The sequence below is a fragment of the Manis javanica genome, chromosome Y (genome assembly GCF_040802235.1).
Source record: "Manis javanica isolate MJ-LG chromosome Y, MJ_LKY, whole genome shotgun sequence".
In the NCBI taxonomy this organism is placed as follows: domain Eukaryota; kingdom Metazoa; phylum Chordata; class Mammalia; order Pholidota; family Manidae; genus Manis; species Manis javanica.
Genome location: NC_133175.1, coordinates 3,104,452 through 3,129,101, shown reverse-complemented (window position 1 = coordinate 3,129,101; position 24,650 = coordinate 3,104,452). Strand labels below are relative to the sequence as shown.

The following is a 24,650-nucleotide window of genomic DNA, read 5'->3' as shown; positions in this document are numbered from 1 at the left end:
ATTTTAAACTATGCAATATTGACTGGCTTTTCTAAATACGTACATTTGAGCAATTACTGGAAGGATTGATTTCTCCAAATTTTATCTAATAAATGAATTTGCCAAAACTCTGAGAGGAAACAAAAGGGAAAATTGGTTGGTATGAGAGCAATCTAGATTCTGCATCTGGTGTCATATTTTAACCTCACATATTTGAAATAAACACATGAAGTGAGAGTATAAATGAGACTGATTATTTTCATAAACATTCCCAAATGAACGTTGTTCTTCAGAGCAGTTTACCTGAAGCTGTACCCATATTCAAATTCTGGCCTTAGTCAAATCACCATGGACTTCTGCTTTTGCGAGGACTTTCAAAATCCACAAAATAACCTCTGAATATCCTCCATGGTAGAAAATTATCATCTTATAATATTAAATTTCTAGAAATGGTCGAAAGTAATTTTAGATCCATATTAGGTAAAAATTTGGGTGATCGAAATGAGTTCTTTTTTCTGGCTCAAGTGATAATACACAAAAGGCATTTTGATAGTCACAACTATAAAACAGTGAGACATCCAGTCCTTTTTTTCTCAACTTAATACTGAGAAATCAACTTATTTAACTTACTGGTTACAATTACCTTTACCCATTAAAAGGGTATAATTCAGTGAATTTTCAGTTATATATATTCCTGGGATCAACACAAAAATCACAATACAAAAATTTCCAACACCCCTAAGAGTCCTTGTTCCTCTTTGCAGTCTGGGATTTAGCTAGTATCAAACATGCTTGAAATGTGGGAGCCTTACTAGCGTAAGTTTATAGCCTCCCAAGGAGGACACATGAGAGAACATGGTGTTTACGTATAGAGCCTCCACTGATTTGGGAAAGACCGAGTAAACCCTTGAAACATCTGTTTAAACAGTAAAACACATTCCCAGTTTCAAAGGCTTACGTTGTAAACAAACCCAGAATTGGCAACCCAAAGCTTATTTGATCCATAAGACATGACACTGTGTAACTACAGACTCCAGCAGGAAGAAAAGCCCAGCTGTCAAAGAAAAATGGAAGGGAGAGTTTTGGACTCAGGAGTCTTTGGTAGCAGAAGTAGGCTGCTGCTCTAGTAGGAGGATGGCAGCAGCTGAATTTTCAGGTCATTTGAAAATCACATGTTTGGACTAGGTATTTCCTGTATAAGATTTAGTCACATGAAAGTACAGCTTGACCACTTTGTGGTCACACCTTGTAGGATTTCCTTTTACAACACATATTAAGTGATCAATTTAAATGGGCTAAAGCAATGTAGCCTGTAGTCCAATAAGCAGAGTGGTAGCTGTATTTAGTATACTTGGTCAAGAGAAGCAGAATTCTCAAGTGTCTGATCGGACCAATGTAACCAAAGGCACTTAAAATGAATGTTGTATCAGTTCATGAGGAAACCTCGAATCCCAAAGGGTTAACACATTAATTAGTCTGTGGTTTTAATGTTAAAGGCAATCCAACTTGACAAATCATTCATTTAAAAAATTTTACTGTTCAAATTACTCTTTTAGGATAGTAAAAGTAAAGCTGTATGTCTCTTATTTCAACCTAAACACAAAGACTTTTTCAAGGAAATTTTAATTCAGACAAGGATAAACAAACACACCCTTCTCAAGTGAAAGAATTTTGTTCTTCTTATAAGAATGTGCACCAGTGGTAGTATTCAAGAAAATATCAGTATTTAAACTTTTCACAGGATTGTTTCAAATATTTCTCAACAGGGTTGAAGTTGAGGATGAAGAGTTTCTTCCTATTTGAAACAAACAACATAGTTTGGAGGTAACATTTGATAGATGATAAAGAACAGTAGAAAACCAGTGGTGTTTCATTCACTTTCTTAGCCTAGCTGGAGGCATCAATCACAAATCACCATACAGAAAATGTTTGCATCAAACTTAAGGTTAAAATTGTATCTCCTGAGCTTAACCATGAACATGGAAACTTTCAAATGTATTTGTGTAAATCACACTTTGGCTTTGCAGAATACCATTTTGAAAACTAAAACCTCCTTGAGTAACTATAACTTTAAATACTTTCCGTAAGAAGTGCAAATTCAGTGTCATCCTTAAATGTGTTCAAAGTATCTTGTTCAATAAAAATATTTTGTGCATTTTTAGCTTCAGTATAAACAGAAATAGAGCATTTCATTTTTTCCCCTGAAATGTATGGCTGCTCAGATTAAGGTGTTTTGTTCCTTTTCCAATGTAATCATTTATAGTCACCTATTATTAATAAACACTTATAAACAATGCATTTTACACTATCATTGAAACAGCAGAAACACGTAAAGGAGACCTCCCCATTCCAATATATTTGGAAAAATAGATGATTGAAAATAGTATCATTCTAACCTGTGTTTCCCATTAAACCAAGCTGTGACTATTGAATATTTAAGCATTGATTTAATAAGCATTTATAAAGAACTTGGAGATGATGATGACAGGACCAATACAGCCATAAAGCTATAGCTTACAACATGGAGAAAACTTACAGGCCTTCTCCTGAAATTTCTTATGAGAGTACCCCAAATATGACACATGTTATACAGAACAGTTTGAATCTGAGAACACATGTAAACTGGATCAAGCTGATCATTATTAAACTAGTATAATTTGGGCACATTTGGGCAATATTTCCTCAAATATCAGTTGACTTTTCTTTTTAAGATTTTGTAGTAATAGACTTTTCAGCAATTAGCTTTCCCCTCATTAATTTAGATTCCTTAAGTTTTACTGTCTTTTATTTTACTAATCAATATTAACTTTTAGGCCACCAGAGCACTGGTTAGCATACCAGAATAGCTTATTTCCCTTTCGGTCAAATAACTTATTTCCAAGTCCTGGCCTAATTTCTTTTAAGCATGATTGGGTATGTAACATTTATATATTGGTTAGATAATTCAGGACAATTAAAAATTAATATCTGAAAAAGCTCTGCAACCAACATATACAAATAACTCCTATAACTCAATAATAGAACACAATTTGAACACACTTCAAAAGGGAATATATATAACTAGCAAATAAACAAGTGAAGAAATGCTAAACACAATCAGGGAAATGCAAATTAAAACCATAACAAGATATCACTTACTACACACCCACCAGAACTGCTAAAACCAAAAAAAACTGACACCACCAAATCTTGACCAGGATGAAAAGTGGAACTCTCATACATTGCTGGTGGGAGTGTAAACTGGCACAACCACTTTAGAAGAATATTCTTCAGTTCCTTACAAAACTAAACATACACCTAACATAAAGACCAAGCAGTTACATTCCAAGAGGAATGAAAACAATTGCTAATAGAGACTTGTACAAAAAGGTTCAGTTTTATTCATATCTAAAAACTGGAAATGTCCCAGGTGTCCATCAACAGAATGGACGAACAATGGCATATCTTTACAATGAATGCTGCTCAGTAATAAAAGGGAAATAGTGACACAACATTGATGGGATTCCAAATACGTTATGCTGAAAGAAGCCTTATACAAATGAACACATACTCTGATTCATTTACATACACTGTGAAAAATAGAATCTAATCTATGATGGGGGAAATATCAGAAGAACAGTGGTTGAATAGGGGTGGGGATCACGGAAGCAGGGATTGAGTAGGAGCATGGCAGAATTTTCTTGAGTCATGAAAATGTTACCTTGATAAGAGCTTGGGTTCACAGATGTGTCATTTGTCAAAATTCACTGCATCAAACACCTATTCATGCATTGCACTGCATGGAAACTTTACAAGAGCAAAAAAAAAAAAATACCCTTTTAACACTGCCTTCTAGTTAACAAGATGCATGCTGAAATATTTAAGGGTGAACTGTACTTAAGTTTGCAATTTTCTTTGTAATGGCATCAAAAATAAGGATTTATAAGGCAGGTATAAGTAAATGTTAATTGTGGAATCTAGGTGGTCGATATACAGATGCTCATTGCACAATTATTACAACTTCCTATTATGTTTACATTTTTTCAAAATAAAACACAGGAAAATAAGCAGTGAGCATAGGAAAGGAACTAGGTTAACAAAAGCCAAATCTTACATTATGCTTCAAAACAACTAGGAGGAAAACTTTCTGGGTAGCTGAAACTATTTCAGAAGAGCTAAAGGAATGAAAGAAAATTGAAACAAAGTTCAACTGCAAAAGCAACCAAAACATCGGAATATAAAATGGTGGAGTTCTTTTTGGTAGGGCTATACATGTGATAGAACATTTTATTTCTATTGTGGTAGGAACAATTACCATGAGAGCTACCCTCTTAACAGATTTTGAAGTGTAATACAGTATTGTTATCTATAGACAGAAATTCGTACAGCAGATCTCTAGAACTTATTCATCTTACATAACTGAAATTTATCAGGATAAAAATCGTCACTTTGATCAGGCTAATATACCAACAAAGAAACAAAACATTAGTTTTTTTTGTTTATTAAAGTATCACTGACATACAATCTTACGTTAGTTTCAAATACACAACACAGTGGTTCAACATTTACCCATGTTATTAAGTCCTCATCCCCCTCTAGTGCAATCGCTATTGGTCAACACTGGAAGACATTACAGAATCATTAACTGTATTCTCCATGCTGTAGTACTGTTCCTGTGACCAACCTATATTATGACTGTGAACCATTGTGCCCCTTGGTCCCCTTCCTCCAGCCACACCCCCATGCTCCCCAACCCCTTCCCCCTTTGGTAACCATTAGTCCCTTCTTGGTGTCAATGAGCCTACTGGTATTTTGTTTCTCCTGTTTTGCTTTGTTGTTATACTCCACAAGTAAGTGAAATCCTGTGGTATTTTCTTCCTCTACCTGGCTTATTTAACTGAGCATAATACCCTCTATATTCATCCATGGTGTTGCAAAACACATTAGTTTTTTTTTTTAAGTCTAAAACTTTACTACCCTATTACTAGGACAAATTTTTCTATAATTCTGTAAACAATGTGAAAAGCTTGTATTACAGAGTTTGAAAAAGCCAAAAGGTCTCCAAGAAAAGATCTGCCTGTTGATTGGGTACAAGGACTGACCACTCACTTAACACCAATAAATCAATATTGTTAATCAGTAATATCTGGCTAAAATAGATCTTAACATTTTTATTGACTGGCCTGAATTCATAAGAATTTATTCAGTTTAATATTGTTGAGATCACTCCATTTTCACAAAAGTCAATGGCAAGAGCCACCTACCAGGAAAGAGTTAAAATAAATAAAAAACAAAAAGCTGTTCAACAGTAAAGGATTTCTTGGTTTCCAAGCTCTAAACTCTAGTCTGGCAACATTAGAAGAAAAGTGAACTCAGAGTGGTGGTGATTAGAAAACACAATGAAGCAGTAAGCCTAAAATGGTTTGCTCACTTCAAATAGTTTTAACTACAAATAAATGTCATGGATTTAAAAAATTTAATTTCTACATGTATCTAGTGAATATTCTTGAGAATTACAGAATTTACCAATAGCTGCCTACAGTATAGGGTTGCCTTAACCCCCAAGATACATGAACAAGGTACTTACCTATAGACATTCCATGTCACCCTCTCTAAAATCTTATGCCTTAATTTTTTTAGTATTCAAACCACCTGATGATGTACCTGGCCTGTTGCTGGGGCTGCTGCTTCCACACCTTTAGGCAGTAAGCTATAATTGCGTTATATAGAGAGCTTGGCCCAGTGCCCTGAGTGGAGGCAGAGATGCTAGTGCTCGACCTACCACCAGAGAACAAGGCGGGTAATAAACCCTTTCACCCCAGAGAACGTTTTGCTGTCAATTTCTTTGGTCACACTGAATCCACAGCAAACCTGCCCAGGGCTGAAACCCACTGGGAAGACAACAGGTCACCTCCATCTTCCCTATCCCCAAAACAATAAAAGGATCAGTGTATACTCCTTGACTATTTCTCTGAGAAGACTGTAATACATAAACAAGTGTAGACTGTATTTGTATGATTTAAACAGACCATAAATATTGTGGACTTCAACACGGGTGACAGTAACAATTAAGCTGATCTAGTAGACACCACTGATCCCTGGTTTTAAATTTAACAAGCATCTCATCAAATTGCATTATAGTAACAGACCACAGAAACCTACAAGTTTAAAAATAAAAACAAACCAAGTGGAAGCCTAAGACAAGTGTGCTTGTCTTAAAACCAGTTTCCAGGCCCATGTTCTCAAGACAAGACTACAACCCTCTAAAACACCCCTTAGAAGCTAATTTAGTGAATCACTGACAGTTCAAGGTACAGGACAATTCACTTGTTGAAAATCATGTGTATTTCAGAAACATTAGCATAGAAAAATGTTAGAAAGAGACTGCTCCATGTTTGAAGCTTGACTAAAGTAAATCTTCCCTTAAAACATAAAACAATTTGTACCTGTATAAAACAGGATATTAGCAGAGAAGCTGAAACACTAATAGACAAATTGTTATGAAGCAAGTACACTCACTGCCTTCCATCTTTCTTTACTAAAGTTGTCACATACTGGTACAACAAGGATTTAAGATCAAGGATGCAAAAACAAAACACAAGCAGTTCCGTGTCTCATGAAGCACAAGCCTTAACTAGGTCACTGATTTGGAACTCATTAATATCATTCGTCTCAAGAACAGCACATTGAAGATATGACACCTTTTTTGAAATTGATTCCAGTTCAGTTCTTTCAGCTGTTATAGCACCTCAACTCCCAAAGTCTCAAATATTTTTTGCCTGGGGTATAACTCAAGGTTGGAAAGGACAAGCATTAATGATCTTAATATAAAGACTTTATTAAGACAATATAAATAACTTTTGTGGCAACCAAAGAATACACGTTAAATAGATGTCTGTCAGGTGAGAAACTGCAAAGCATTCATGCTCAATTAGTCCTCAGAGAACTGACTCAGAAGAATCTGTGGTCTTTAGGTAGATGAAAGGGAGAAGGCAGAAAGACTGATGAAATACATCTCACAAAGTCAGAGACAAGGCAGTCCTGGAGAGATACAAGTCTAAAAACAAAAACTGAAAGATATAACAACAGCTGGAAGTACAGTACAATGAAAAAGTAAGTCTAGATCAAAGTTCAAGAATGAAGTAAACAGACGTAAAAAAATGCAACCTAAAAAGAAACATTCTCAAGGGAAAACAACCAGATATCATAGTACAAGCATTGCAGTATCTTACGATCAAATAACATTTCAACTGGTTCCATCAATTCTTGCCATAAATTTGTTGTTTTGCAACCAAAGTACAAGTGGAAGAAAACATACTGGAACAATCAAATGTCTATTATCTTTGCTGCCAGGAAAAACTGAAAAGAAAATCACACTAATTTTAGCAATTTTAAATGCTAATTTTATTCACTGCTAACTGCAAAGAACACCAATTCAGTAGTGTGCCGTAAAACACTTACACAAATCCAGAATTAAACAGAGCATATGGGATAAATCTAAAGCACAGCACCATGTGCCTTTGAAATGGTTATCACAGAACACAACTCAGTTCAGACAATTAAGAAATAATTCAATACTGCTAGTTACCCAGAAGCAAAATGCTCTTGGTTTCATAAAAAAGCAGTTGTTGCACTTTTCATGGTTTAATATGGTATGTAATATCTGAACCAAGGATATAGTTCATGTGATTTATTCTTCTTGTCAGTTGGTACCATCAGCTAATACAAAGTTGACAAGCCTGCTGAAAGGAAAACAGTTGAATACAATGAAGTATGCTCAGTATGTGGCTCAATTTCCTTAACACACCCAGAGTAATACTCCTTTATTTTAAAGTACTATTTTAAACCAGAAGATAAAACAATTTTAAAGACAAATATAATAGTAACCACTCTCACCACCTAATTCAAACACTAACATAAAACAATTTTTAAAAACCAGAACAGCAAGAAAAATGGCAGTGTTAAGAATGCTTCATACTGCTGAATCTTACATATTCTGAGGTACATGATGAGAAGCTAATGGAGATGAAGCAATATAGCCATCTGGCCCAGGTCTCATAGTACCATGAATATGACAAGAAGCACCACATGCTGCACCAACTGGATGCCAAGGGACACAAGGCAAAACAGGGAGGCAGGATTCAAAACCAAGCAAAGACGGCTTCCCAAAGGGATCTGACATCACTGGATATCACTGACATCACTGTGCTCCATGAGGCACAGATGCAGGGTCAGCATTTGGAAAAGTATCTGAAATAAAGAATGTGAACAGTATGCTTTATATACAAAGATACACAAAACACCAACATAAATGGATGATCTTACAGGTAAAAATAAAATTTATCACTAACTATAGGAAAGATCACAACAATTATGGTGGGAGCACTTTAGATATCAACGTTGGTAATTTAGGACAGGTTATCAGAAGATTGTATGAAAATTTCCTTAAAAAATGTGTGTTGTGTGTATATAATGTGTCAAATATATTCTACCTAGAGACAACTATCTCTCTGGGATCATTTAAGTACCAAAACAGACTAGATGCTACATTCTCTAGAGTCCTTCTTGTCAATTAAATTATTTTAAGAGTCAGTTGCAATTAAGTGATTCAACAGCTTTCAGTTTAACACATATCATCCAAATGACTATTCTGTATTTCTTAAGCAATTAAAACTTCAGGTGTCTTAAAGTAGTGACTCTGTGGCATCTTACTTCACTAATGGACAGTGACTGCAATGGGGTATAGGGGGGGACTTGATAAAATGGGTGAATGTAGTAACTACATTGTTTTTCACATGAAACCTTCATAAGAGTATATATTAATGATACCTTAATAAAAAAAACTTGGGTGTCTATACCATGTAGCCTATACTTTAAGGTACAGGTCTAAAGAGCATCCTAAAAGACCAACAATTTAAGTGTCATGTCTTGAATGTCATAAAGATATTAGCATAATTTTAGTTTTACAGCACTTTAGCTACCTTAAGTCAGTTTTAGTGGACACAGACGCTGTTCTGACCCTGCTATAGTGACTATATAAGTAGTAAACAAAAAGGAGTCCTTCATTACTTGGGATAACATAGATTAGCTCATTCTGTGAAATTAAGACTTCCAGGGTCTCATGGTTTACTACAATTGAAAATTTATAAATGGTACATGGTACAAAAATACATGAAAGGTTGAAACTTTTTAATTTTTATTACCACAGGGCACATCACACCACCAGACTAGGAATAAGATTCCATAAGGCTAAAGTTCCAAAACCATTAGTATGTTTTAAAATAAAAAGGGAAGGAAGGATATTCATATTCCTCACATGACCCCGACACAGTATACTTATGCGTTTGGTATATACAGTGTATCTATCTCATTTAGTTCTTAGAATAATCCTGGCAAATCAAGTATTTCCCATTTTACAGATAATTAGGGAGGTTAAGTAACTCAGCCAAGATCGCAACCATCAAGCGAGCAGTGCTGGATGGGAAACAGATTTGGTTAGGTTAGTCTACATCCTTTATTCCACCTTCTGCTGACTCTTTCCAAGGGCAGTCCAAAGATCCTGTTGTAAGTCCTTCAAAATGCCTCCTCAACATTATACTGTGAACTCATAGACAGAGCAACCATCTTTATGGTGTGGTACAACAGTCTGAGGATTCCTTTATGTATTTAAAAATTGAGGATCTGAAATAGCTTTTGCTTATGTGGGGTTATAACTACCAATATTTACTGTATTAGGATATAAACTAAGAAAGTTAAGAATATTTAATTCATTTAAAAATAAGCCCACTATTGGTAACACAAAATTTTTACAGAAAAATATTTTCCAAAACAAAAATTGAGACAAGTGGCATTGTTTTACACTTGTGCAAATCTCTGATGTATGGCTGAATATAGACAGCTGGGTTCTCTTATCTGCTTCTGCATTTAATCTATCATGATAATGTTGTTTTGGTTGGAGTATATGAAGAAAATCTGGCCTCATACAGATTTGTAGTTGGAAAGAAGTCTTTCAAATAACTAGGAAGTCTTTCAAGTAACTAGCCTTTCCAGATAATTGTAGGTAACTTCTGACACTACACCCAAACTAGGTAAGTGGTAGTTTCTTAAAGGTGGGTAGCAATGTGGACTTTTTGTACTCTGTCAGTATTAAAATACAGTTTTATCTTGTACTTTTGATAGATGTTACAAAATCATGCACAGGTGACATTATACATTGGTAAAAGAGAAAATATTATTTCACTGAGATAATACAGAGCTCCCAAATGTTGACACACTTCAATATACAGTGTAAAAAAACTACATTCATTAATAGACCCATCTATCTTATTATGAGAGTTAAGTACTAGGAAGCTGTCAAACTCATAGTGGCAGACAAGTTTTCAAAAATTTTAGTTTTTATTCAAAAACTGTAATTGTTACCTTGGACAACAAATACTACCAGTAGTTTTACTTGAAATGACAGGCTCACATTGTTCATTTGAGAAAATGTCTGCCAGATCCCCAAGTCTGAATAACCATAGTCAGTCCATCATTTTTTCAAGTCAAAATAGTGTTCTATGAAAAAAGCTAGTTCAGCTCAGAACTCAGCCTCACAAATCCTTTTAAGGTAGTCATCAATATGCCGAGTGCTTATTACTACTTACCATTTTGTTACACAGAATAAGTACAATTAATCAATGATAAAGATTTAATAGAAATAAGAGTATCTTTGATGAAACAAAAAATAAAACTGGCATTTTTTTGTACTATGGGTGTGGGAATGGACAAGATACTGATTACTAGCACACAGTTTCATTGCTCCTGCCTTAGTTTGGGGCTTAGGCACCAGCAGTTTTACCCACCACTGATTTTTGCACCCTCAGTGCAAATATAACACAGTGAAAGAGACAATTAAAATCTGTGTATGATGATGAATACTTTGGGCCTCATGGATCCCTTAAAAGGATCTCACAGACCCTAAAGGACACACATAGCATGCTTTGAGAAACACTGCTCTAGTATATAGACCTAATGAAATACCTGAAGACTATTATTTACAATAAAATCTAATTGTCTTTCTTGCAGGCAATCTTACTATATACTCACCACTTGCTGATGCTTCTGCCTGTGTGCCATCTTGACTCTCCACCTCACTGTACAACTGAGAACTGGTTTGGTCTGCCAGAGAAGGTGTCTCAGTATAGCCTGGGTAATTCTGTACATGAAGCTGCTGCTGCTGGTGCATATATGGCACATAGACCAAGGAGCACCAGTAGTTGTGGTGATAGCACTTTTAGATAAGAGAGGGAAAACACACATGCTTACTGTTATCTCTTGGTAAAATAGTATGGCTACTCACTTAAAAAAAGGTTGGGCCATTATTTTTAGGTGGGGGTAGCAATGACTTTTTGACCTAAAAGACATGACATTTATTAAATCTGTTCTCTATTATATTATAACTTTTAGGATATTTTCCAGCATCCCAATCTCATAGTTGGCCCTAGAAATTCTTTTAAGAAAGCATCCTAACTAGAAATACACACAATGACCTGTATACAAAGATGTCTTTTATAGCATCATTTTTAAAAGCAAAAAAACAACAAACAACACAACTCTTTGACAACAGGAAACACAATGATGAATTCAAATAGACGCAATATTAAAATGCTGTAATAGAAAAAAAGTGCTCACATTGTTAACTTAAAAATTTATAAGATTATATAGCAGCGCATATTTTGTAAAGTAAGTATATAAGCTGTAAGGAAACATCAGTGTACAGAAGTTATAATTTGGCTGTTTTAGCATTTTTGAGATTTATGACAATGAATGCTATTACCTTTAATATGAAAAATCTTTAAAATATCTATTCTGCATTTATTTGCATACCGATTATGTGAAATGCAGAATATTTTAAATGCCACACCGTGTGGAATGAGTTACATTAACATATGTGACTATAATAAACAAACATAACTGAAGGGGAAAATAGTTTATTTTTCAATTCTTGAAACTACATTTAAGAAATATAGTCTTGAAGAACAAAACACCCTCTACTACTCAATTTAAAAATGTGTGACAGTTGGAGAATATAGTTTTCTGGAAATGGTATGTCCAAGGTTTTAGAGGAATCCATGTTTGGGAATACAAACTATTCTGAACATTATCCAGGAGACTGGATCATTCACCAGACCTTAAGATGTATTATTCCTTTTCAGGAAATATGCCATCTTGTTGTATCAGAAGTCAAATATATTTCAGGGAGAAAATGATGGCTGAAATGATAAAAGAGGTATCTCCTGAAATCAGAAACACCTGTCAGTGACATTAACGTATCTGTCAGGAACCCCTCTTCAACAATTCAGGGCAGTGAAATCAGTGTTTGACATTACCTATGTACATGAACACTTTAAAAATAACAGAGCTCTTTAAATGTCTTTGAATTAGACTGATTACTTTTCCACTGAAATGCAGAAATGGTCATAAAAATGTTTTAAGTATGGATAAATAATCCATTTATTATTTTGAGACAGAACAACATAATGAAGGATTGGCATATATTAAATGTGGAGGCCAATATATGCCAAAGCTGGGGTGCTTAGAGCCCCTACTCACCATAAGTTAACAACTATTTTTAAGAGAAACTGAAGCACTATGAGGCTAAAGTAGAAAACTGACCTGTATACATTATTCAGAGATACATTATTAAAGACAGGAATAAAACTTTTAGGCCCCTGGCAGTATTCTTGGCTATTAAAGTTCAAAAGTCTGATTATCAAAACAGCTTCATTTTTAATATTGACTTTATCAAAGCAATTTTAACATGACTCTTACCTGCAATCCCAGATTGAAATAGTACTGCAGAACTCTCATATCTAAAATGAAAAATTTTAATTTTAGTGATTACATGACATAAGCAATTAGAACACTTAGAAGCTTTCCTTTGAGTATTAAGGTAGATACATACCTTATCACCATATTAACATCACCCTCAATTCTCCCTTAGTAAATGTAAATGACTACTTACCTATCACTATAGAGACCATTTTCTGATCCAAGGTTTAATTTACCAAATACGTATTTTATTTCTATTCTTAATATTAGGCAGACATTACAGGAATGCCACTTTGGCTAGTATTTAGAAAAAATCCAGTAGAGGTATTTTCTTGCTTGTCTCAAGATAAAATTTTACTTTAATACAAATCTACTACATAAGCAATGATATTGGTCCTCTATTAGTGGAGCTCCACACTGTACAAATGAATGCTCTACCAATGCTAAGATTAGTGATGCCTATTGAGACAAGTGTATGAAACAATTCATGCTGCTTTTATTTAACATGACCAATTTACAACCCCTAGAACTCCAAAAAGAGGAGGCAATTAAGAAGGTAACTCAAAAGAAGTTATACCCTAAGGTGATAAAATTTTTCCAGACACAGAACCTAAAATATTTCACAAGTGAACAAAAACTAGATGTATGGTAGGAGGGGAAACAGTCATAGCATTCCAATTCTCTCTCTGTTTTTATCTTCACTGACTGACCTGGGATACATACACATTCTCATAAATAAGGTAACATCTTCCAATAACAAATGAACTCTCAGAAAACAACTTTCTTAAGATGAAAACTCTAAGTAAAATCATACACAACACCACTTTGAAGAATCAGCTTGTATTTTGACTATTTTGTGGGAGTATAGTATAAAGCCTAATGCTCTAGCTAAAAAATATGAAAAGATAATAGCAGGAAATTCACAAATGGCATGAAATTCTACTCCTCAGCATATATATATATATATATATATATATATATATATATATATATATATATATATAGTCACCCAGAACTTGTATACAAATATCCTCAGCAGCAACAAAATAAAAAATGAACAAGCGGGACTACATCAAACTAAAAAGCTTCTGTATGGCAAAGGACACTATCAGAAGAACAAAAGGGCATTCTACAGCGTGGGAGAATATATTTGTAAATGATTTATCCAAAATATATCCAAATATATCCAAATAATCCAAAATTAACATCCAAAATATATGAAGAGCTAGCATGCCTCAACACCCAAATAATAAATATCCCGATTAAAAAATAGGCAGAGGATCTGAATAGACACTTCTCCAAAGATGAAGTTCAGATGGCCAACAGGCACACAAAAAGGTGACCCACATAGGTAATTATCAGGGCAATGCAAATTAAAACCACAATGAGGTATCACCTCACCAGTTAGGATAGCCAACATCCAAAAGACAAGAAACAACAAACGCTGGTGAGGATGAGGAGAAAGGGGAGTCCTCCTACACTGCTGGGGGGAACATAAACTAGTTCAACCATTGTGGAAAGCAATATGGAGGGTTCCTCAAAACACTAAAAATAGAAATACCACTGAACCCAGTAATTCCACCCCAGGAATTTACCCGAAGAAAACAAGATCCCTGCTTCAAAAAGACATATGCATCCCTATGTTTATCGCAGCACTATTTACAATAGCCAAGATATGGAAACAAGCTAAGTGTCCATCAGTAGATGAATGGATAAAGAAGATGTGGCATATACACAATGGAACATCTTTCAGCCATAAGCAGAAAAGGAATCCTACCATTTGCAACAACATGGATGGAGCTGGAGAGTATTATGCTCAGTGAAATAAGCCAAGCAGAGAAAGACAAGGACCAAATGATCTCCCTCATTTGTGGAATCTAACAACAAAGCAAAACTGAAGGAACAAAACAGCAGCAGACTCACAGACTCTCATAAAGGACTAGCGGTTACCAAAAGGGAGGGGTTGTGGAGAGTGGGTGGACAGGGAGAAGGGAATTAAGGGGCACTATAATTCACAGTCACAGTATAGGTAGGTCATGGGGAAGGCAATACTGCATGGAAAAGACAAGCAATGACTCTACAGCATCTTACTACACTGACAGACAGTGACTGTAATGGTGGGGGTTGGTGTGGACTTGATAATACAGGTGAATGTTGAAACCACAATGTTGTTCATGTGGAACCTTCATAAGATGGTATAACTATGATTCTTCAAAAAAATATCATGAGCAGTATTATTCACAATAGCAAAAAAGTGGAAACCCAAATGTCAATAAACCAATAGATAAAAATGCAGCATATCTACATAATGGATTATTCAGCCGAATAAAGTAGGTGTTCTTGTAAAGTAGGTGCTAACGTTCAAGTTTGGGGAAAAAAGAAAGTAGGAGGAGATAAGGTTCCACTATTTTACACAAAACTAAACAAACACCTATCTATGCCCCATCAATTCCACTCCTAGGTATTGACCCAAAGGAAATAAAAACATGCTCGCAAAGACTTTTATGAGAATGTTCATGGAAGGTTTATTCATAAAAGCCCCAAACTGGAAATAGCCCAGATGTCCATTAATAGAATGGACAACCTGTGGAATATCCATACAATTAAATTATACTGGTAAGCAATGGTCAACCACTGGTACATATGCAGCAACATGGAAAAACCTTAAAAGCATAATGCTGAGTTTAAGAAGCCTTCCACAAAGGGCACATACTGTATGATTATATTTACATGAAGTTCTAAAACAGGTAAAACTGGCAGAAAAAAAAGAACGGTGACTGCCTCTTAAATGAAGTGGAGCTAGGGGTGGGGAATGACTAGAAAGGGGCATGAGGGAACTTTGTAGGATAATGGTATTTTCTACCTTGACCAGGATTTAGGTTACAGAGGTGCAAGTATCTATTTGTCAAAACTCAGCAAGTGTACATTTAAGATCTGTGCATTTCATTATATGTAAACTTTACATCAGAAGAAAAAATAAATATCAAACTCTAGTTAAAGATATGTATGCTTAAGTTTTTATGCAATAGCACACTGAAGTCTACAATTTACTTTGAAATGCACCAAAAATAAGACGGATTGAAGGGAAAGATGGATACATGAAGTAGAGTTAAATGTTAATGATAAAATATTGGTAGTGGATATATCAATGTTTATTTTAAAATTCAACTTTCATGTATGTTTGAACATTTTCATAAAATGCTGGAATATGTATAATTAGCATTATGTGCCAACTGAGTAGATCCTGGGCAGGGGTAGGTAAGTGAAAGGAAGGAGTAAGGGTTTAGATACTGGGTAAATTGGTGGAAATGACACATTATTAACAAAACAGGAAACCAAGAAGAGTCAACGTTTTACATCGCCTGGAGAGAAGAAAAAAGGGAGATAACAATGAATTTCATTATAGACAGACTGAGTTTGAAAGTAAGAAAGCCAAATGTAGCAAGGGGCTAGACACAAGTACCTGAAAATTCAGAGGGCAGGGCTAGACAGATTTAGGAACCATCTATAAAAAGGTGATAATGAAGTTTTAAGGTAAAGAAAAAGAAAAGAATGGAGCTGAAGATGATCTTGGTAACAACCATAGGGGCTAGGGAGAAAAAAAAAAACAGAACAGAGAAGCAGCTAAAAAAATCAAGATAACGTTACAGTAAGGAAAGTATAAATAAGCTACAATTTTCAACTACAATTCTCTTTTGAGAAACACTGCCAAACAGAGGTGTAAAAGAATTTCCTATGGGAAACTGCTCTTTACTTTGATGGAGGAAACAACACATGGCTGAAATCAAGACAAATCAGACCCCCAATTCCTCCAAACAAAAACATTCTCCAAATCTTTTAAATTAAGTTGGAATTACATCTAGGTATGTAATCCTAAATCCTAAAGAATACAACAATTTCATACACTTATGGTAGGAACTTAAGAAATGAAGAAAATTTGTTATCGACTCCTGCTTTTCAAGAAAAACAGTTGAGAAATCAAAGATACTCAGTTGAGAATCTTCTTCAGGGACAAACATCTCAGACCTGAATAACCCTCACCCAAGTCTCAAAATCTACTTACCTTGAGGCAGATCATTGCCACTTGGATCACAGGAATAAGGTGGAGGTGGAGGTGGTAAATCTGAAGCCTCTCCCACCTCAAGAGGATAAAGAGAATAGGAAAGATAAGAAGGATATGAAGGATGAGGAGGAAAAGGAGGAGGAGGGGGAAGAAAAGTAGGAGGAAGAGGAGAAACAGGTGGTGGTGGTAGATAGGCAGCAGGAATAGGAGCAGAGAGGTATGGGCAGGATGGTGAGGTGATCACTAAAAAAGAAACAAAAAGTAGCAATGCACAACTTACAAGCAATAGCTCACTGTCTACTACTCTTCCACCCCCAATATGGTCAAACAACTCTAATTCTTATGTTTTGACTTAAAATCAAAAACTTGGAAGGTAAGTTGCCCATATTCTCTTAGACAAGCCAGTTAAAAACTAGGATTTATTACAGATTAGTTTTAGTTATGTAAATTACTTGAAATTAAGAGAAAAAAAAACTGAAACCAAAGAACTTTTACTACCAAAGACTTTAAACATTAGCTAACAGGTACATAAATAAAATACCATTAAAGCAAAATTTTTACTTAGCTTTATATAAAATTAAGGATGTTTTCAGACATCTGCCACTCTTAGATCATTAAGAAGCTAGCTAGTAAGAGAGACTAAATTGCACAGATTACAGATAAAGTAATCCTTGAAGGTTTCTAGTTGTAGCACTGGAGTAACATAAGGAACTCTAAATCATGATATTTCCATTTCTAAGCATGTACAGAATCTAAAACAGGCTAGCTGAAATACCTTATCCCTTTAACTTTCTACACCTTTTACTACATTTTAAGAACAATATTCATATAGGAGTCAGTTTTTGACAATTAAAATACAAATATGTTCAAATATGAATACATTTCTCTATGATGATAAAGGAAATAATTCAGTTCCAACCTAGTAAAAATATCCCTATATATGCACAGTATGCCAGAAAATGTGTTACATTTTTGACAAAAGGGGAGTGACAGAACCTTTCAAGTTTAACTGAATCATTTTAGCTGACTTAGAAAGTCAAGTACTAAATTTTATCATTGTTACCTGCACTTTAATTTTAATCCTGTAAAGTATAGAAAATTTAGTCTTGTTCCTCAATAAAGGTTTAAATTCAGTTTTAGAACACTTAGTTCAACTAACAGTCTACACAAGCTGTATTTGTTATCCTAGTAATATAATGAGGAATAAGGCCAAGTATTAGAAGTAAACCACACTGTTTTCATTCACTGACATAAATATTAATAACACACTTATCTATACTCTTTATACGGTTACAGGCTAATAGTAATAGGAAATCTGTGTCTTAGGGCAATATAAAACTTGATGAACAGCTCTTTAGGGGTGATGAAACCTCTTTTTTGGTTGTGGTGTTATACAACTCTATGCACTGTCAAAACTTAACTGGGCACCAAAAGACAAATTTTATTGTTTCTAAGTTAAACTTTAAAAACTTGCTCCTGTCTTGGAGTTTTGTTTTGCATAAAGAAATATCCACTTGTACAGTTTTAGAAAAGGAATCTAATTTTTAGAACATCTCCAAATGCTTTGAAGACCTCATGGATTTGTTTACTCTTATTCCTCTTAAACTAGCACTCAAATCACACCATTTTAAAAAAGCAAACGGAGGAAATTCACTCAGCTGAAGACAGAATGTGGTGATGATCACTAAATAAAAACCAAGTATTAGACACAGAGGTAGCTAAGTAAGTTCTCATGGGCTTGAGAGGATCAAGGGCAGAAGAGATACGGAGGTTAACTTTATCTGAACTCACCTTACTTGTAAATACATAATGTAATAAACCCCCTAAGAAAAAGCTTTTATAATTTCTAGCTACTCTCTAGAGATACATGAGAATTCTCATTCACAGTTTTAATAGGGCTCTATAGGCTTAAAGGGTATATAATTCAAGAGGTAACTCCAGGACAAGGGAACTTTTCTAAAGTATTAATGGAAACCAATGTAATGTACTAAAAATGCTTTCCCCCTTGTCTCTGTAGGTGCAGTCTGCTTCAGGACATTTCTGGAGAGAATATGAATATGCATAGTAAGATTCGGCTTCTTACAGATCAGGCCTGGACCTAGGTGTAGCGAGGTGCAAAACTGAAGGGGCCACCAAGTTAACACTCAAAATAACCCATGGTAAGTAAAATATAAAAATTCTAAATTAAGACAGGATCCAAGCCTGCACCTGCTTGAACCCCAAGAATGAATGTCTCATTCAACTCACCCTAAGCCTGACACACAGATTGTATATTTAAAGTTTCAATACTTTATCATGGATATGTTCTGCATTAACCTTTATTTTTTAAATACTGCATTAAAGTACTATCTTGATTATTGTGGGTTTTTGGCACTTCCTTAAATCTTGCATCCAAGGCAAATGAGTCACTAGTCGCAGCTCTGACAAGCACCTTCGAAGTTACCACAACTCAGTTGACAGGATTTAATGCTTATGAGGAGACTAATGTTAAAAGGCAATCATAGCATCTAGTAGGTAAGAAGTGGCTTAAAACAGGATGGAATGGGGTGCCAGAGAAACACATAACACAATGCGAAATATGATTTGTTTCATCTAGAGGACTGACACAAAAAACAAAAAGTAAAATAAATGAAGGCAGTATAAATCTTTAGAAATATCTACATAGAACACAATTTGGCATTTAAAGAGTAAGCGATCCATGACTGTAAGTGAGGCATTACAATGTTTAATTCAGCTGTTACTTCATTTTCTTTCAAGCTCATGCATCTGCTAAAAACAGAGCGGGTTTTCCTTACAATTAGCACAAAGTAGTAAATCAGGGTCTACTTTAACATCTGCAGTGAAAATTTTCTATGGTAATTAACATATACTGCATGGTTCTGTTCTAGGCACTGTGCTAAACAGTTAATTTTTAAGTTATACATAAAGAAAACACATCAAATGAATTATTTTAAAGTGGACACTATGAAGATCAAGTAAAACTTTGCCAGCCATTCAAGAAAAATTCCATGTGCCCCAGCTCAATCATAACCCTCCCTTTCCCACCATAATTAACTGTTATCCTTTCATAATATCATTTCCTTATGGTCTTAGGGGTTTTGTTATTCAAATATGTATCCCTAGATAGTTTTTTTAAGTCCACGTCTTGAATCTCTTTTAAGTCTGTTGGTCCATACTCCACCTCTGTCATTTCCTTTCAGTTTTTTATTTTGAAGAATCTGGGCCCTTGGACCTGTTAAATTTCCCAGTCTGGATTTTGCTGATCACATACCCTTGGTGCATTTCAACATGTTCTTCCACATTTCCTGCAATTGGGCAGTTGGATCCAGGAGGCTGGATCAGACTCAGGATTAATTCCCTTGGTGCTTCTGTAAGTAATACGTGACTGCCTCTGCAATCTCAGCAGCTATTTCTGCTTAATACCCATCCATTCAGTAAGGACTGCAAAATGATTATGTTCTGCCCCTTTTATTCAGTGATTATATATGTGTGTGTGTGTGTGTCTGTGTGTGTGTGTGTATATATATGTATATTAGTATTCTAACTATACACACACACACATACACACAAAAACATTTGCCCTCAACTACTATTTGGTTACACATTGGTTCAGTTCATACAAGGCAAGCAGGATAAATGCTTCTTTCACTTAATTTTGCAGTGTTCAAGAAAATGAACTGGTTTCCTATCATCCTCTTAAGGTAATCAATTTAAAAACATTAAGAACTTTAAAATTTAACACATTTTATTTGTTCTAATCTACTGTAATTATCATTGCTGAGGCTTAAATTATTCCATTTTTGGCCAGTGGGAACCTGTTCAAGACAGCTCCTAAGTCGTTTTGACATGAGTCCAGTAACTCTTCCTAGGTATATCTGCCATGACAGAATGATCCAGGCTCATCTTGAACATTTCTTGCAGCCATTTCTCCACAAAACCCCCACCTTTTTTCTAAGTGAGGAATAGTATTTCAAGACTACAGATTGAGTGCTAAGGTTATTCATCATTTCTAGGCCTTTTCTGTGGACAAAGCTACAAAAAATACACATATATTTAAAGATAAAATACCTTAAGTTTATATTGATACCTTCAAAGGACCACAGAAGCTTTTACTCAGCCTCTTTATCACATCTGTATTACCTTTCTTCCATATTGAGACTCCTGGTTTGCTAGGACACGAGGGGATAAAATCAGATATTCCATACTCACTCTTGTTTTAGCCAACATTCGTTCTGAAACAACAATCTGAGTGAATTTGATAGGATTCCTGAAAGCATTAAAAAATGCTTAGCACATGGTCTCTCAACTCTTACCATTTTTAAAAATACCTATGCTGTATGTACAAGGTGTAAGTATACGGCTGTTGCTATTAAACAGTAAATTCTCAACCTCTAACCTGTTTGTCTCAATTCTTCCAGTAATTATGTATTTAATACCATCAGATCTTATGCTGATGTTTCTAATTGTTTTAGTAGTCTTAAAGTCAAAGCTCATTCTCTAGTACACTGATGTCCATTCAATGCAACTCTCTGTGATGGCAGGAATAGCACTTCTGGGCTGTCCAATATACGTGCCTCTATCTCCATGTGACTCTGAGCAGTTGACATGTGGTTGGTGACTGAGCAACTGAAAGCTTATTCAACTATAATTAACTGAAATTTAAATTGTCACATGTGGCTAGTGATTACCCTGCTTGATGGCATGGCTTTAGTAGGTTCTTCAGGAAGGGCTCATGCAACGAACATTCTCTCAATTCTTATATCTGCCTTTAGGCCTGATATTCAGTTTAATTAGATATAAAATCTTTGGTTTACATTCTTATTTATTATCTCAAATGTTCCTCCATTTTCTTCTGGCAGAAACTATCAAGTTTGATGAATTGCATTTCATTTTTTTTTATGTCCCATAGGCTCTTTCATCTAGATTACAAAAGGACTTTTTCTTTAAAGTCCAGACACTAGAATGTTCTGGTGTTGCTTGCTCCAGGTCAATATTCTCAGGTATGCAGAGTGCTATTTCAGTATACAGTTTTAAAGCTTTTTCAATTTCATAAAAGTTTTCTGAATTACAGGTGTTATCATTTGTTCTTTCTCCTTACTTTGGTTTTCCTCTTCAGGGAGGACTTCTACAGTGCTTAGTCTCTCTGCCTAACTTTAATACATCACTTGTGATTTTTTTAATCTTCCTTTTCTTCATTTTAGATTTCCCTTCTTTCTTACATCTTTCTCTTAAAGCATTATCTGTTGTATATTTTTTGGTCATGTTTGTTATAGTTTTGCCTTCATTACTGAAATTACTTTCTTCCATTTCTAATGCTTTCCTGAGGTCTGCCACATACGAATTTTTCTAACTCATTTGCTATTTTTATACCATTTTATTAATGTCTTTAGCTCATTCTAAAATAGTTAATTAAGTAAGCATATTTCTGACATCCCTCATGCCTTTAAGGATATTATTCTTTCTTTACCCTCAAAATATCTTTGTACAGAATTTTATTTTGCACTTTTCTTCCATTCATTTTTAAGTGAAATTATTTTTCATGAACTTTAGAATGAGTACAGGAAAGCTTTTCTAACTTCATAGGACTTTATTTTCTTGTGCAGTATTAAAAACCATGAATGCTTTCTAGGATGCTTGACTCTGTTCTCAACTTTACTCAGGACCTGCTCTTTTTACTATACTGATCAATTTTGATTGCACTCTCAGCAGTTTCTCCTTGGCATGTCAGTTTTGAGTGTTCTTAGGGGCTAAATTGTTCCAAGCCCTTCAATTCCTTTACCATGTACCCAAAGCACTCACCCAGTATTGGAGAGGTCAAATCCCTTCCCAGTCTTAGCTGCTCCTTCCAAACTGGCTACCTCACTTTCCCATGAATTATTAGCGCTTTTGTAGTTCTTCTGTTCTCAGGTCCATCAGACAACAGCCCCAGTGCTTCTGTTTTCTTGCACCCACACAGACCTGATAGCATGCAAGTCTTGTGACTGGTGGTTTGTCCCGACCTGCTTAAATCTGGGGGGCTTCAGGGTGATGCCTTGGTCACCTGGTTTTGTTGTAAGTATTGTCCATGGTTTGGTTTTGCTATTTCCATTTTTATTTGGGGACTCAGATTGAAAACCTATGCTGTTGACATCACCTTTCCAGAATTCTGAGAACTTTCAATTAATTGACTCACTGGAATTCTACATTTGTAAGTTGTTACTATCAGTATGCCCAAATTCACAGATCAGAAAGGTTCAAATCCTACCCAAAATTACATAGCTACTAAGTTGTTAAACCAAGATTCAAGCCTAGATTTCTTAAATTCTGGAACCCATAATTATTTATTACAATGTTCATGGGAAAATGATTCATTATATGGCAAGTATTTTATAGAAAACTTTTTAGGAATTATCTGTGAAGGGTGAAACATCTCTAATTCCTGTACAATAAAACTTGACTCAAAGTCTAAGAAACTTGTGAAGTCCTCTAAACTCTCAATGGAGTAGCAAAATAGCTATAAAATCATATCAAAGCCAAATCTGCAAGAAAAAAACTGAAACTCTGCCTCTTAAATATCATGGATTCCTCAACTATAGAACATACTTTATTAACTAGCTTAAATTTAATACTGGATATTAAAGTAATCCTATCGAATCAGTGGAATTGTTGTATGTGCATGTTCATGAATAGCAAAAGAGGTTTCCAAAGTAGCAACCACTGACAACCTACCTGGCCTGCCTTGTGTAGGTGGAGATACAAATAGAGGCTGCATAACATTCTCTGAGGGAACTGAAGTGGTATTTCCAGCTTGATTAGCTGCTGCACAGTTTGATAGGACTGAAGCTGGAACATTACTGGCACAGGAAGCTGCAACTGCTGCAGAATTTACCATCACCTGTAAGTGTGGAAGAAAGTTTAAAACTCTAAGTTCAATTTTTCAAACAATGTTGGTCTCTTACCTGAACCTAAATTTCATGAAATAGTATTCTGACAACTAAAACATCGAGAAGTCAATCTTTATGTAAACCCTGTATGGGAAGGAAGTTTTGGGAAGTTTTAGTAAATGACATAGACTTGACAGGTAATTTGTATTATCTTACTCATTATACAAGAGATCCAGAGTAGAATATGAGTGTAGTCTAATGCCAGCACACAGAACAGTGTCTGGATCACAACAGATGCTCAATTTGTTGAATGAATTTACTATTCATTGTGCCAGGCACCACAAAGTACAATAATACTTAATATAGAAATATAAGCAGCTTCTTGAAAGTATGATGGAGGACAAAGTGAACAAGAGGAAAAAATTCGTTTTCCTCTGTTCACACCATTGCAACTGCTTGATAACACAATGAAGATTACCTTCTGGGGGTAGTTGTATGAGGTAACTGTGTCCTGAGGAGACATAGAACATGGTCCTCTGTCCTGAAGAGACTTTAATGAATACAGAAATATAGTTACATAAATGGAAATCAAGAAACCAAACAACACATTAATAAAAAAATCTGCTGTGTTTCAACATCTCCTAAAATTAAGTGAATATGGTATACCCTCAAAGTATTAAAATTTGGAAGTGACTACTAAGGTAATATTCCAGAAGGTATCAATCTGCTGCCTGACTGAGGTGACTGCTCTATTTCTGATCTACAGAGATCCTGATCATATGCAACTCTAGTCCCAAAGTAGATACTAAAATAAAATGGAGGACTGTAATGTAAACACTTTCTTAGTGCCTTTCCTTGCCTTAAAAGCTTCAACATCAGTAGGAACAGCAACAGTTTTGCTAGAAGAAAGCATGCCATTTGAAGATGCAACTTAAGACAAAGGTAGGTATCTGGTT

The 24,650-nt window shown here is 35.1% G+C and overlaps 1 protein-coding gene and 1 pseudogene across 1 annotated transcript in view; one reads left to right on the top strand and one right to left on the bottom strand.

The window, feature by feature from the left end:
• Positions 1 to 24,650, top strand: part of LOC140847578 (regulator of nonsense transcripts 3B-like) — a 372,804-nt pseudogene that overhangs the window by 12,992 nt on the left and 335,162 nt on the right.
• LOC140847566 (UDP-N-acetylglucosamine transferase subunit ALG13-like) overlaps positions 6,827 to 24,650 on the bottom strand; it is a 70,620-nt gene continuing 52,796 nt past the window's right edge. The window contains 6 exon segments of the mRNA XM_073228271.1: positions 6,827 to 8,208; positions 11,044 to 11,227; positions 12,769 to 12,809; positions 16,832 to 17,074; positions 23,540 to 23,705; positions 24,173 to 24,244. Of these exon segments, the coding sequence (XP_073084372.1) occupies positions 7,946 to 8,208; positions 11,044 to 11,227; positions 12,769 to 12,809; positions 16,832 to 17,074; positions 23,540 to 23,705; positions 24,173 to 24,244 (969 nt within the window). The 3' untranslated portion in view covers positions 6,827 to 7,945.